This window comes from Filicampus tigris, chromosome 14 (assembly GCF_054856515.1).
Source record: "Filicampus tigris isolate MCC_2025a chromosome 14, RoL_Ftig_1.0, whole genome shotgun sequence".
Lineage (NCBI taxonomy): Eukaryota > Metazoa > Chordata > Actinopteri > Syngnathiformes > Syngnathidae > Filicampus > Filicampus tigris.
In genome coordinates, this window is record NC_141230.1 from 22,906,531 (window position 1) to 22,922,385 (window position 15,855).

Here is a 15,855-nt window from a genome sequence, read left to right on the forward strand (position 1 = left end):
TCTCCGAGCAGTACTTGTGACAAAAGAAAAAAAAAACAAACAAAACAAGAGAAATCAAATGACATTCGTTTTTTTTTTTGTTTTTTTTTCGGTCATAGAATAGTCTCACTCCATTATACAGCAAAGTAGGCTAATACACTCTGTAAACATCCACGCGTTCAAGCACACTTGATTTTGTGAATTTCCGCGTCAAAGAAGTTTGCTCCGATTTGTTGAAGTGCTCTGACAGAAGCGAACTGCTGCGGCGCGCCTCCCTGTCTTGTGTTTCAATCACGCCGATTGACAGTCCTGATGGATCCGTCAATTGCCCTCACTTTATTTGTCTCATGTACGCAGCCTCTGACATGACACGGGATATACTCTGGTTGTTGTTGTTGTTTTTTTTTTTTTTTTCAATTGTGGCCACTATATACATCTAATTGTGTGCAAATAAATGCTCATTTGTACTCACAAAATACTAAATTGTGGCCACAAAATACAAATTGATGGGTTTTTATATCATCCCCATGAACAACTTTGGGTATTTGGCTTAGCAAATGCAGCACACCTGTTGCTAATGTTTATGTCGTGGCCACAAATGAGCACAGGTGTGCAAAAGTGTTGCCACAATTTAAAAAAAACAAATATTTCCCCCATGACATGTGTGTGGCTCTGTATTTTTGCATGCAATTTGTGAATACATCTGCTGCACTGTCCCGACCCCCTGAAAGCCAGCAACCCACCCCCTCCCAGTTATAAAAATATATCCATTATGTGCATGTATTTCCGTGAATGGTCAGCCAGTGAACGTGGCTTGTACAAGGGGTCCCGTGAGCTGCACTCAAGGGATATTTTGGGACTCGAGCCCCCCCCCCCCACCCCCCCCACCCCGCCTCATTTGGAGATGAGTGTTTGGTCAACAACAGACAAGAAAAAAAATATACAGGTGTTCTGTTCATTTTGAACATTGTGTCTTTCAAAACAAATCTCAACCCTCCTGTTATGTCACGGGTCAAATTGACCCATGTCAAATTCCGGTATGAAACATCTGCCGCTTGGCTTAATAAATGGAATCAATCTGATAACATTTCACATATATGCAATTCAATGATTGGAAACGGAGGTCTTGTTTTTATCATTTCACATGCACCGGGTCAAACTGACCCAGAAACATTGTTGCTGTTCCTGAGAATGGAACGTAACACGAGGGTTAATAACGCTTGAGGTGAGACGGGAGCATACGCGTGGCATTCAGAGAGGAAATGCGGGCCGTGCGTCTTTTGCCAAGTTGGGGTTTGGGATTTGGGGTTGGGGGCCGAGGCAGGGGGTGACGTTTGATTGCGGTCCATGTATTATTTTTGTCTTTTACTCATTGTTGTTATTGGTGCTCTCCAGGTCTTTACACTGAATGTCCCCACCGCTGTAATCTGTGCCGGGGAGTTGAACGCCGTACTTGTCCACACACCAGCAGATGCCTCGCTTGCGGCCACGGGACGGCTTGCACTGTGGGCCGAGAAGAAGCATTTTTTATTTGACAAACCGTCGCATGGGTTGCATGCAAAACAAGTTGCGCCCATACACCTGCATTGGACTGGTCTGCGCTTGCCAACAGCTAATATATTTTGTAATGCATGCATTACGGTGTCAGCAGGAAAGGTATATGAAGTTGAAACCAGAAAAGTATATGAATGTTTCGCAACCTATCGCCACGTGAAGCTGCAGTGAGCGCCTTTGGAGAGGAAGACCTTATGATGCCCATAAAAATCCAAAATGCACTGCCGATTGTATTGATATTTTCCAAAGTTCGCATACGAGCGCCAAGCTGACACCGGCATTCTAAAGACGTCATTTGCATTATCTATGCATATTACCTTGTTCAAATATGTGCAAATAACACCAGAGCATCCGGACACAGTGAAGCATTTCAGCATCTGTGTGTGATTTGTCAATTAAATGCTCTCTGGTTGCTCCATTTGTACCTGTTGGTGCCACACAAAAAGCACCAATCCATTCGGCCCTCAGTTCTTATATTGTCACAGATCTTCACCAATATTCTTTGAGTCTTGAAAGATGAGTCAAAACGTCTTAAAGTGGCTGGCAAGTCTTTGAGTTAAATGGAAATGGATAATTTCCTGTGGCACATGAATGTGTTTGGGAATCGCCGAAATAGCAAATAGCTAAAGAACAAGGTCGAGTAAGGGTGTCGGCCGTTATAAGTAACGATATAAAACTCGACGAAAGCTCACCTGTTTGCGCTTGAAGAATCCTTTTCTGTCACAGTTGGGAAGGTACAAAGAGAGAGCCATGACTCGAGACGTGTCTTTCATTCCCTGAATGATGCCGTCCAGTTTTCTCCGGCAGGGTCCCTTTCAAGATGACACGGCTAATATTTACAAACTCCCATGATTTCTTTGCTTTCGAGCAGACTTGTGTGGTACTCACAAATTCCGGTTCGTGTTTGTCCACGGGCAGCGGCGAGTAGTCCATGGCGGAGCCCATGGAGCGCTGCTTGCCCAGTTTCCTCTTCAGCTCTTTTCGCATGGCGTGGACTTTTTTACTGTTGACAATGTTTTTGGTCAGGAGCGGAACTTTAGCCGGCTGCAGCTCTTCTGTAATCTCTGTGGCCATGGTGTCCTCGTGCTCCCGAGACTCACGGTCTACAAGCAGACGGCCGACAAAAAAATATGCGTTACAAATATCAGATCTTTTGATCCAAGTCAAGCCTGTCATTCATACAGGAGGTAGATTGAGCCCTCCTGCAAAATACAGTGAAAACACGCGAGTAAATGATGCCCCCGTAAAATACGTACGGGTCATTATCATATACTTTGATCAGGACATCAATTGTGTTGATAATAGTATTTGAAATTGTGGCAGTTCTGATTCAAAGGGTAACAAATATTTCAGAGAAAAAAAAATGTTTTCAAGAAATATGTTTCACAATTTAGATGCCAACATGTCCGAAATGTATGTTTCTGTTGTTATTTGTTATTAGTATCAAAACGACTCTGTTGACTGGCAATTTGATTACTCAAAACATTGATTAGGGAAGTTGGGACACAAAGGCAACAGCAGGTGTTCTTTCTCTTGTGTTTGTGGAGACACACGAGCTCAATCAACAGCTGATGAACTACAGCTGACACAAGTGTTCCACAAGAAACATTTCTCCCAGAAATCTGCTGTCAAACACACCCGTTCTCATGCTACAAGATAAACATCCGTTCAAACAGCTCAGGAGGTAGACACCTCTTGTTCCCTCGAGTCACAAGTGAAAGTATGTTGTGCAAAGAAACGGCGTGATTGATGCTGTAGTAGGCACTCAGCATTTCAAAAAAGAGTTTTGGTAACCCTTATGTTATGTTGTGGGTGAAATTGACCCATCAGAAAGTAAAAGTTAGCATGAAATAAGTATGACACGGCACATGAAATCAGATAAACATTGAGTGAAGTAGTAATGGTCTTAATGATCTCTATGTATAACCAAGCACTGTTTGTTTTGGATTATTTTCCCTCCTGACACTTTTGCGTCAAGGGTCAATTTGAACCATGATTGCGAGTCCTGATAAACGAAAGCAATTGGAGGCTTGAGAGACTGTGTGGCTTTTCACCTTTGCCAATTTCAAAGAGGGTATTCACTTAAAAATGTTTATCATCATCGCGCATGCACTTTGCGGTGGTGTAGAGCTCCCCTGCATCCTCCAGCGCCATGTCAAATATTTTTACTAGCGTGCGGTTAAATGAGGGACCAAAATATTGGACTCAGCTCTCCGTGCGCAAATGACACCGGCGTTAATAAGCATTCATGTCTGACAGTCAGTCAAAAAGGGATTACCTTTGGTAAATTTGATTCAGCTCATACTGGATGGCCAATTTGCAGAGCATACTTGCATACTTGACAGTATATTGCAGAAAATGTCTCCATCGGATAGTCCTTTATCCTTAACCTAGCGCCCCCCCCCAACCCTCCCCGTCCCCGATCTTTAGGGCTCAGCTTCTATAAGCCAGGAGCAGGAGCAGAAGTGCTCTGAGACCACAAAAAGACGCCCTCAGCCCCCCTTGTCTTAGTTGCACCACAAGTTGGTTATTGTGGGGACTTTGCCAGAGCTCGACTTGCCGGAGCAACGATGCCAGTGGATGACCCTGGTTATATTTATCTGACAAGGAAACCCGCTGTGGTGCAAAAGGCCAGACGCACTGAACCGGACAGGAATGCTGGCTGCAGGCGGACGGCCAACTGCTGTCGAATTACAACTTCGCCAGATTTGTTTAGGGGGCGAGGGAGTGAGACAATAGGGTGGTCAAGTCTGACTAACCAAGTTGCCCACCGGTTACTACAGACTGTGGTTACGACGGAGAAAGGCAACAGGGACACGAGTCACGACGAAGTGATGTTCAAAGAGCCTGACGCAGCTTGAGTGTCTGGAGTCTCTGGCAGCGGAGGGGAGGGGTGCGGTGTGTGTGTGTGTGTGTGTTGGGGGTACAAGGTGATTACTGGAATTGGGTCTTTGGCTTCTGCACAGCCATCTCTTTGAAATTAATCTCGCAACTCATGACTTGGCAGGCCTCGGGTTTGTGTTTGGATGTGTCCTTGTGTCTCCCTCCCAGACGACGGAGCTATTACTTGCTAAATATAAATATGTCAAGCAAACATTCCCGTAAGCACCGCCCCCAGACTGCTCTTGAAAACCTTGATTTACTTTATTTCTCGTTGAATCCTTTCACACGCATTTGCTTGTGGCATATATCAAAAGTACCATCTGGCTAATTCAACACCCAGTTTGACAGTCTGTCTTGAACCAGTGTGGCAGAATCACAATGATTTACCATGCAGTGCCCGGTTGACGGGTTTCCCCGTAGCCGTCTTTGTAAAAAGGCTAGCTTCAAGGGTCCGTCTTCAAACGCGGCCAAGTGAGCTGAGTCATGTGCTTCCCTGACCGATTACTCGAGCTCAAAGCCATGCTGCCGTCTCCCCCTCCCATTTGAGTTCAAGATTTCATTAGGACACCAGTAGCTAAAGAAGGCCGCACCTGATACGTCTCTGTTTAAAAATTAACACCTGCACATAGTTATGCTTCATAAATAACCCACGTTTTCTGCCCGACAATCGTTTCTTTTTCCAGGTCAACCAGTATTATCCAAAAAACTAAACAAAAAAAGACTTTTAGATGGCCACAAAACAATAGATTGTCCCACCTTTTATTGGAATTCCCAGAATGACAAGGTGTCCGGCCTTTGATAGAGCCAGCCTCGGCTCGGCATCTGAAATTACATCTTTTTCAAGATGCAAGTGAGTAGGCTGCCGTTTAATCTCAACCTTGGGTAGGATACGATAATTATAGGGATAAATGAGCCGGAGGGCCCGTGTCATATAAGGCGTGACGTTAGTAAACCATCCATCAGCCTCAGACGGCCTGTTGAATATTTCAAGATAAAGCCTGATACAGCTGCAGTTTGAGGTGACGGTGTGAACGAACCCGTTTTCCGTGTCTCTGAGATGTGCAAGTACAACCCGATGCCGTGTTAGTGGAAATTCTCATTCGCACAGGATGTTACAGTCTCAGGGCATTAAATCGATGGGAGCTAAAACAACCTGGATAGTCTCCATGCGATCGATTCAGTGCCCTGAGATCCTGATGATTAAACCAACTTGGGCCAGTTAGGCTTTCCTCGGTCGCAGCGTTGGTACTGCAGCTGCACCATGTTGAACCTAGTTCAATTTGTGATCAAATAAAAGGGGGCGATAAAATTTTATACCTGCTCCAACATTTGTGACACAGGAATGGCAGTGTTTCAGGGTCATTTTGACCCGGGGCCTGTTTACTCATTCGCAAGTTTCTGACATGTCAAAAAGCATCTCAGCAAATATTTTGTGATTTCAATTTGCATTAGTGGGATCCAATAAAGAGTGTCAAAACCTCTTAATACATTTTAGCGACAGTGATGGAAATGGCTGCAATTCAAGTAAATCGGGGAATAATTACAACATAATATCTATCATTGGCTTTGAGCGAGGTCTAAATGGCTTGTGTTGAGTCAAATGACTGTTGTTTCAGTGCTTTGAATGGTCTCAAGTAAGCAGGAAAGAACTCTTCATCTGGTATTGTGCAGAGAAATGTTGACTGCAATCCAAAGGTTTCCTGCTTTGTTTTCTGAATGCAACAAGAACAATGAAATGCTCAGAAATTGCTGAACAGAAAATATACAGAGGATGTGAGTTATTCCACGAAGGACAAACTGCTTTGTGGAACAAAAGGCTTTTGACCTTTTTACAGCTGCAAGTTAATGCTCCATGTCCATGTTGCATTTAGTCATGTCAGAAGGACATTATCAGAGGAATGCGAATTGCCCTTCTGCTGCACGTTCCAAATTTTGGTCTGAGGTCTGATCCCACATCTAAGTTTGGCTTCCTAATGAGCTACATTGACGGACAAAACCTCTTCTTGGGTTAGCCGTCACCGCAAGACAATTACTGGGTGCAACCAGGCAATGCGATATCACATGTGATACCACAGCACACGTTAAGGACCTTTTCTTGGCCATATCGATATAGCATTTGAATATGGATAAAAGATGTCAATTTCAAATCTTAAAACAATCTTTCCGCACTTCCCTACTCAGACTTTTAAGATTTCCATAAGAAAAAGAACGACACGAAGACATTTGCTCCAAAACAGAACAGGCATATGAGCTTCATCTGCCTAAGATATCAATTTCCATATCAACCGGGGATTCATTTCACAAATTTCCTCGTTTGAGGTCATCAGGAGGTGCCGAAGACTTTGCCCAAAATGGCTGCTCAAACCATCAGGCCGGACTTCCTCAATTTTGTTCTTCCTCACCATTTGTTGATGCTCGGTGACTAACAATGTGTCGGACGAACAACAACACATCTCTTAGGACAGCTCCATCTTTGTTGGGTATTTGGCGGCACAATGGAGCTGCCCTATTTTGCAGGAAAAAACGTCAGTTGCAGGTTTTAATCACCCTTTCAACACTTTGAAAAAATAAGTCAAAACAGTAGAAGGAAATACTGTTTGGGTCTCACATTGAGATACCAAAATCCTGTTCCAAAGACATCCTGTACAACATGTTCCAAATAAGTTCTGAGCGGTGTTCTCCGTTGGAAGATGGAGCGACTTTGAACAGAGCAAATCCTGCCACTTATGTTTACCGACAACTTGTGCGTGTCGAGGAGACAATTTGTTAACCGGTGACAGCGCCGGCAGTGTAGTGTGTCATCGTGATGACAACGTAACTCAATATTCAATATCACCGTCAAACGCTTATGTACTGTATATGGCTTTGGCATGACATTTTCCATGACTTGTACTTTTTTTTTTTTTTTTTTTTTTTTTACACGGCAGGCCATGCGCTCCAACTTGAACCCGAGGACCTTTTGAAGTAACTCTAGTACCTGCGAGGGATCTGCAGCAGCACACTACGCGTGTGCTGCTCTGTCTTGGGTGCTCAAAGTGAGACGGACGGAAAGCCACTTTGAGTCTTTCCACTTGGACGAGTCCGTCATGTCGCTGTCAGGCAGAAGGCTCCGCACGATGCCGAAATTGGCTTTCTGCTCATCTATTGTGACTGTCCGGCAAGAAGAAAAGCGATTCAACTGTATATTGAATATTCGATTGAATATTCTCCGGCAAATATGTAAGGTCCTAACTTGCAAGTGACTTTAAATAATAGAAGACGGACGGTTTCCCCGGTTTGAGGCAGGGTAAAACGGTAAACTGGACCGGTCGCCACCGAGTCAACGGCGGGGAATCGGTTTCTAGTTTCGATGTATTTCTTTTTATCTGCGAGTCAAGTATGCCGCATTTGGAAGCACTCCCAAATCATCTTTTGTTTCTTGGCAAAGCGCGATGGGCTGGAGCTAAAGTTCCTTTCAGAGGCTTGAAGGATAAAGTCGCCTGCTGCCACTAAGTCATATTTGTTGGCAAGCTTTCCGCTGGGGGCCAAATCACTCCTAGGGGGGCTATTGGAGGGAATCAAGCAATTCTCACGACTCCCAAAACCAGAGAAGTCTTTGGGGCACAAGTCTGAGAGCAAAGCACTAATTAATGCTCTGCTGGGTCATGACTGACCCCGATCGCCGCGCTGGAGATTGCTTACACAAAGTAATACAAGAAGACTGAGTGGAAATTTCGGATTATTTTCGCCCATTGTTGGGCCCGTCCATTTGGAACCTGCTGCTGTCATGCCCTCCTGTCTGCTGGGATAGCGGAGCCACAGCTGCAACCCCACACAGCATGAAACTAGACGCACGTCTTGCCAGTTCCCACCCACCGCCCTCTTTAACGCTCCTGTTATCTTGTGGGTCAAATTGACCGCCCACTACCTACCCCCCACAAAAAATGCTAATGCTATAGAGTGTATTGCTGCCTATTTGTGGTTCGCTGATCACAAACTCAGCAAAATGCCACAAGATGGTACCGAGGCCCCGCCTAATAGGAAAGTAGTAACTGGTCTCAAGGAAGTATGTATTTTGACTGAGAGACTAACACCTTTGTGTATTGGGGAAAAGCTACGTTTATTTAGCCTGGGTCCCCATTTTGGTCAAAAGAGACAGACGAAGATTTTCTCCGCTTATGGATGACGGTTTTGTTTTTGTTTCGTTTTTGTTTGTGTAGGATGTGTATTTGCTTGTATTTTTGCTTTTGTTTTACTCTGATCCCTACAGCCAGCTCAACATTACAATGGAGAATATGCTTTCAAATAACTTAACTGGATAGAGAAAGGTTAGATAAGAAATAAAATCAACATTTTGCCCAAAGTCAGCTAGGATAGTCTCCAGCATCTCCAAAAACTCAACAAAATACGCAGTAGAGAAAATGGATGGACGGATGTGGACCGAATATGTCAATAAAGGCCTACATTAAAATGAAATGTAAGAGTAACGGCTAGTCAAAAAGTGAGTCATTGTTTTTTGGGGGGACACCCATGTACAGTTTGGAAAGCAGCCCAAGTGAATAAATGCATATTTTATGGGGACAGTTGTACTTGGCAACTCCTTGGTGGAAGTTTGAGGTTACGACATGACGTCGACATTGCGCTGTGGGAATTTGGAGACACCACGGAGGCGTATGAATTGCTTTGCAAATGGAACGGCAACAAGCAACGCACTCACAGACGCACAAAACCAAATCGCAAGGCCATGATCCTTCCAATCGATACTGCTAAGTGCGCTCGCTCGTGTTTACAGAAGGACAAAGATGCAAACAATAAAGAAATGACGGCAGCACGTCCTTGAAGACGAGTCCGGAATCAATAAAGCCCGCAAGGGGGCTGCTGGCCAAAAAGCTTTGTGGTTCCCAACTATTTATCTCCTCGCTGACAAGTGGCGAACCCGTTTGGAGTGCCCGAGCCGCTGCGACTCTGGAGAAATGCCTTCGCATGATTTAAAGCCGGCGGCTCAACTTGCCTCTCTGCCTTTGTCTGACACTCTGTCTGTCCCACTTCGTGGTAATCTGATGCCAAGGCTATATGGCGCTGACTTCTCAATGCACTTAGACACCACTCCAAGTGTGATGAAAAGCATTCCCAGCTGGATGGGTGGTTGGGGTTTTTTTCGGGTTTTTCTAACAGCTTTTATGTCACCAGGTGAGGGTGGGAAATCTGGCAAGTTTGATAATATATACGATCAATACTGTTGACTCATTCCCAACCGTGCACGTTTCTATTCATCAAGTGAAGCGCAAGCGTTTACTGCCACCATTGTAAATATTTATCAGGTACGATTTTCCGAAGCCTGTCGGTGGACTTCAGCTTGGCAAACCACTGCAATGACTGAAAGATACACGTAGATGGCAGCATTGAATCGCTTTGGATTGGACATCAGCAAAGCTTTTGAGTTGAAGATCAAGATTAGGGGCTCAGTCACGGCTTGTCATGTAAATTATGAGCAGGCGAAACGCCAACACGTTGGAAGCGGGACAAGTTGTGGCCCCTGACGCTCCAATAGAACACGTCTACAGGACTGCAGCTAATGAGTATTTCAAAATGGATTTATCTGTTGTTATTTATTCAATAAATTGAATCAGTTGGAAAAAAAAATGGACATCTCTTCCTTCAAAAAAGGACATTCTTTCAAACGGACGGTGCAGAAAATATAAGAATGGATGAATGATGATTTAGTTACTGGTTCGGTCCGCGTGTGTTGCCATACTTTCATAAGACAAATGGTTAAGATCCAACACGACTGAAAGTGCCATGAAAAGCGTCCCCACTGCATGGCCGGCGGTGCAACCATTAATGAAACGACAACTAATTGCAAATCAAATGAATCAACAACTATTTTGATACTTTGACTTGAAAACATCTTGGCGACGTCCGCTTTGAAAAAGGGCCGGCAGTCGGTGAGTTGCGCTCATAAGAACCCGACTCACCCTGACGTGCACGTTGAAGGCTTTTCGAACAGCCTTTCTCTTTCTGTCAGTCAAACAAGTGAAGCCGAGAGCTGTCAATCAAGCAGCCCCATTGCCGTTGAGATTTCGGCGAACAACCTGCAGAAAGCCGGTTTGAAATCAAATTAAGGCGCTAAATTAATCAGGTGGCACCTGCCATCTGTCAAAGGGCTACTTTTTTTTTTGTTTGTTTGTTTTTTTTCATCATTTTTCATCTCTTTCTCAGGAACAGCAATAATGTTCCCAGGTCAGTTTGCCCCTGGGTATGTAAAATGATGAAATTGTGTCATATATTGAGAAAAAATAAACAAAATCCAATTGCATCTCATTATTACCACTAAGAAGAGACTTTTTTTTTTAATGCATCCAGCTCCCTTTTTAGATCCTGATACCATGTGAGGTCTTAAGATAGGATCAAATAAGATAAAAATTAATGGGTCAATTTGACCCATTTAATTATCCAAGACTCTCAGAAACCCCCCCAAAAGTCACTTGAAGCCTCATGATTGCTAACCATTTTAACAGGCAACCTTCCAGTAGCTTTAAAATTGGTGACCTTCTGGTCTTGATAAAGGATCAAATGGAGGAAACGTTCCTGGGTCAGTCTGACCCGGGCATGTTTTTGGTATCCAAAAGTGTCAAATGTGAACAAAATGAAGACATCACATCATCACGAACAATTCCATTGACATGAACCATTTTCACAGTATATGATGATGACACATTCATTTCTTCTTCAACATGGGTCAGTTTGACCCGGGCAATGTTTAGTTAAAAGAAAAAAAGGGGAAAAAAATCCAATTTGACAAATGCTACACTGCTAACCACTGTGATATTCCACCCGACTATCTTTATTTGCACTTGAAACCAATTTGGGGTCTTGCCGGAGGATGTCACATTGGAAAAACGCCAATAAACATTGCTTATGATTCATTATCAAGTCCATTGCTAGCCACTTTTGCAAGGAAAAATGTGCCATTTTCTTCTTTTTGAATTCAGCAACATCTGGGTTCTTAATAGTGAAAATGCCAATAAACACAATTTGTATCTCATGATTCACTCCGTGACTAATCATTTTAGGATGCATCGGGCTACTTTGTTTTTCAATTTGACGACCATCTGGGGTCTTGTTAGTGGAGAAAATTGGATAAATACTGCCGAGTCAATTAAAAATGCCAATAAACACAGTTTGTATCTCATGGTTGACTCTGTTACGAATCATTTTAGAATGCGTCCAGCTATTTTGCTGTTCTACTTGACGACCATCTGGGGTCTTGAGAGACGATTGGATCAAGGTTCCGGCTCAATTTGACATGCGGCAGGTTGAATTGGAAAGATGCCAGTATGTCGCCATGAACGCATTTCAAATATGCAAATGTGGACCCATTTGTGTTGATGGCACACTGATGGTATTTGATTGACGTTCGAATGGGTCGTTTTGACCCAGGGCAGATTTAATTGGGAAAATGCCATTAAACATACTTCGCATGTCATTAATAACTCCATTACTAACAGCGTAATTGCACACAAGTGACCATTTCCATTGCAAGTTATTTGTATTTAACTTGGTCAATGTGAGCCTGCGGGGCAGGTGTACGAAAAAACCGCCAGTAAACATCATTACATTGCTTTGTATTTCTTGAACTTGGACTTGGGTCAGTTTGACCCGCGGCACCAGCACAGGAGTGTTCGACCGGCTTTACATCGCCCCCCGCGGCGCGCGCGCCATATGCATCGAGGTAAGAAGACATCATCGCGATGCCAAAAGCGCACCGACGCACGCGCCCTGCATGGCCTCGGCGGGTGCGTGCGCGCGCGTTTCTTACCTACGGGCGGGTGCGCGGGTTTGTATCCCTTCTCGTTGCTGCACGCTCCGCGGCCGTGGAGGAGGGCGTGCAGGGGCTTCTCCTCGCCGCTGCGGGGCAGGCAGCGCAGGCCCTGCGCGCACGTCCCCGTGTACACGCCGCACGGCTGGCCCTCGCTCAGCGCGCACGTGAGGCAGCAGCCGCAGCCGGGCTCCTTGACCAGCTGGCAGCCGCTCGGGATCGGCGGGCACATGGACCTCGCCTTGTCGTCGCACGGCTCGCACGGCACGTACGAGCCCCAGCAGCAGCCGCCGCGCAGTCCCCACAGGAGCGTCGCCAAGAGGAACAAAGTCCCAAACATTGTTGTCGTCTCGCCTGCAGTTATCGCGTCAAAAACGGCGCCGCGGAGGAGGAGGTGGAGGGAAGGAGGAGGAGGTGGAGGAGGAGGGGGGAAAAGTGGACCGCTCTAATGAAGCACAATGCCTCAATCAGATAATCCAGACTTAAAAGATAAAGCCAAGAGTCTTTATCCAAGGAGTGTTGCTATCTCATTCAAAACAAAAGCAAAAAGCACGTTAATTAGAAGATTGGACAAGTTGGCGCTCTCTCGCCCCGAACCCTCAAAATGAGAGTCCTCTGCAAGAAGACCAAAAAAAAAAAAAAAACCCAAAAAACTCTTTGCATTAGAGGGGGGCGAAAAAGGGCCAAGTCCAAACACTCCCCTGCAATTAGCACTACTTTCTCCAGCTGACGACCCAGAGCAGACTGATCAACTTGGGAGCTGCTTTGGCTTTTTAAAAACAGCCCGAGCCCAAACCCCGAACTATGAATACGCTCAACAGCAGCCGGGGAAGGGAGGCGCACTTGTTCCAACGCTTGGAGCCACGCCAAAACTTCGCTCGCTCTCTCTCTCTCTCTCTCTCTCTCTCTCTCTCTCTCTCTCTCTCTCTCTCTCTCTCTCTCTCTCTCTCTCTCTCTCTCTCTCTCTCTCTCTCTCTCTCTCTCTCTCTCTCTCTCTCTCTCTCTCTCTCTCTCTCTCTCTTCCTCCCCCACCGCTGAGCTCATGCTGAGGTGCAAGACAGGAAGAGTCAAAGTATAGCAAACTGAGCGTTGCAACATTCTGATGACATAAGTAAATGTCAGTGTGAACGGATTCCAACTTTTTACCCTCCCGTTTCCTTGACCAACAGCAAAAGTGCCAATGCCGCTGCATGTATCATCCCCAAAATCTAAAGTGGATCAATAAAAAACGTTTGTAATTCTTATGAAGCAACAAAGTTATGGAATGTTTTACATTTACATGTACATGTATTATTATGTCTTTCTGTAGTTAATTATGTTGAATTGATAGATCTAAATTGTTCTAAGATCTGGTCCACGTACGGAAGGCATTAAGTTCAGCCTGGGTTGTTAGAAGGGAGTCGTCATCACTTTTGTTTTTGCTCTGTCACGTGGCTACAGTGTCAAAGAAGTATGTTGAAGTGGTACTTTTAATGGGGCAATACTGAGGTCCAAATGGCCACTTCAAACCAAACATTTCCAATTTCCACTCCCACTCCAGGCAGGCGTCCAAGATTCTTTTTCGTATGTCCTTTTATAAGGGATATGTCCACCAAATCGCTGAAACTAGTAACGGGACTAATGTTCCAGGGGGCGCTACTGAGAGATTTTTATGGTTGGTTCCTGGCCGTAATTGCTGCCCACGGTCCCAGTATGTGCCCCAAGGGATACACAAAACCTGGATGTGGATTGCATTTGTTTTCGCAATGTCAAGTGTTGTGTCCATAAGTCACCCGCACCTGTTGCTTCCATCGGATCCCATTTGTGTTACAAAAGTGGCCTCATTTCTCCTCCTGTACAAACACATGCACGCGCGCGCGCGCACACATGCTTACAGAATCCCAGATACACGCACACACGTTTGGAGGAGAGAGGTTGCGTGTGTGTATGTGCGTGTTGGAGGGCAGCGATTTCATTTTTTATTTTTGTAATTTTTTTTTTGCAAGCAAGTTCGTGCGCAAGACTTGTGCTGACAACGCGGGCCGCATCCACAATACTGAAAGTCGGGGCTGATTGTTTCAGCGTGCGCACATGTCATCCAGCGGCCTGCCAAGCTCAAGGCTGTTCTTTCCATCTCCGCGCGCTTTCTGGGACGCAGCGAATGTATCACTTGTCCTTCGTAGATCACACACGCACGCCGTGATAAACGGCCGCCTTCACGTTGCAAAAACTTGCCATGAATACTGTTCAGTCTTCAAGACATGTCAGCTTGCATTGAGCGCGCGGATGTGTGCGTGTGCGTGCGCGTGCGCGCGCGTGTGTGTGTGTGTGCGCTGGGGGGCCGTTCCCGTCTCTTGGTTTACTTGGTGTGTCCACTAGAAGGCACTGTTCGCAATGCTAAACGATGGAGCCTCACGTGTTGGAGCTATAGTGTCCAGCTGTATGGCAGGCTGAGCGTCAAGTGTACACAGTGTGGGTATTGGATCGTACCCCCACGAATCCAAAAATAGACGCTGGAGTGTTTGTTTTTAGCAAGGGCCTTTTTTTCTCCAGAGAGGCTCAGTTGATTCCCCCCAAAAAGTCGTGCTGCTACTGAGCGTTTGTAAGAACTCGTATGTTGACTTTCAATTCATCAGGCCATTTTACTTTTTCATGCATTTTCTTTCATCCTGTCTTTTGCATCTACAAGAGGGGGGGGGGGGGCTAAAGTATATTGTATATTAATTGCATATTCAAAAATTAGATATGTAATTTTTCTGAACGCAAACTCTAATATAGATTCATTTCAAAGATTGCTGGTAAAAGCGTTTTTTGAGCCCCGTGGTTCTAGATTTTAATATAGTTTAATAGCGCTCATGATCTTTGTCATGAATACGTACGTAGAATTATAGTTTAACGCCACTCAAAGAAATACCAGGGCTCCTCAGTTTACAACGCTCTCGACGTGCGTCTTTTTTGAGGTTATAAATGGCGAGCAATGAAATAACGTGTGCAACACCGTAGGGGTACTCGTCACAAGGGAGGCCCTGCAGTTAGCGCTCCGTATAACGATCAGGTGATAGCGATTCTACATTTGAAGAAATAACTTGAACCTTTAAAATGTTATCACGGTTTATCGTTGAACTGTAACCTTGAGATGAAACGGTAAGAAAAATCCATATAAGTCCTTACGACATGCAATGTTTCCAATTTACGTACGATGCACGATGTACTAATCAGCGCAAACTCCCCATCATGCGTAAACATTTTCTTTTGATAGTTTTATATTCATGGCCAAAAGTGTTGGTCCTACACATTAATGTTAATGATGACTTTCCTATTTTGTGATACGAAGTAAACATTTGAGTTGTGTCGGCGTTTGGGAACATAATGTAACTCCGTCATAACCTGAAGACCCCGTGTGGAGAATTCGTGACACGCTGGGAGCGGTTGCTTTGGGGCACGCGCCGGACGTCAGTTGTCAGTCAGCAATAGAACGTAGTGTACGAAGCTAATTTGACGTCAAGCCGCTTCCTGCGTCACGTCGCCGTGGTTGCCCCCAAATGTTCTGTCGTAACCCTTCTGTTAGATTTGTTTCTCAGAAGCAAATGTTTCTCATGTTCTCATGTTCTTGGGTCATTTTGAGTCATTGTCCAAAAGTCTGCGGAACGGAAAAAAAGAAT

General features: G+C 45.0%; 1 protein-coding gene across 1 annotated transcript; it reads right to left on the reverse strand.

Moving 5' to 3' along the window:
- Positions 1-876: 876 nt before the first annotated feature.
- igfbp5b (insulin-like growth factor binding protein 5b) lies at positions 877-12,944 on the reverse strand. The gene is made up of 4 exons (XM_086052035.1): positions 12,215-12,944; positions 2,422-2,636; positions 2,226-2,345; positions 877-1,482 (listed from the first exon to the last, which is right to left on the reverse strand). The coding sequence occupies exons 1-4, from the start codon at positions 12,552-12,554 to the stop codon at positions 1,345-1,347; spliced, it is 813 nt and encodes a 270-aa protein (XP_085908161.1). The 5' UTR covers positions 12,555-12,944; the 3' UTR covers positions 877-1,344.
- Between the last annotated feature and the right edge of the window lie 2,911 nt (positions 12,945-15,855).

What these genes read in the sequence shown, in the direction of transcription:
- igfbp5b (XM_086052035.1), bottom strand. Translation starts at nt 12,554, where the DNA reads ATGTTTGGGACTTTGTTCCTCTTGGCGACGCTCCTGTGGGGACTGCGC. An exon ending in ACCCGCGCACCCGCCCGTAG is followed by an intron (nt 2,637 to 12,214) that starts GTAAGAAACGCG and finishes GTCTGCTTGTAG; the next exon opens with ACCGTGAGTCTCGGGAGCAC. An exon ending in ACAAACACGAACCGGAATTT is followed by an intron (nt 2,346 to 2,421) that starts GTGAGTACCACA and finishes TCATCTTGAAAG; the next exon opens with GGACCCTGCCGGAGAAAACT.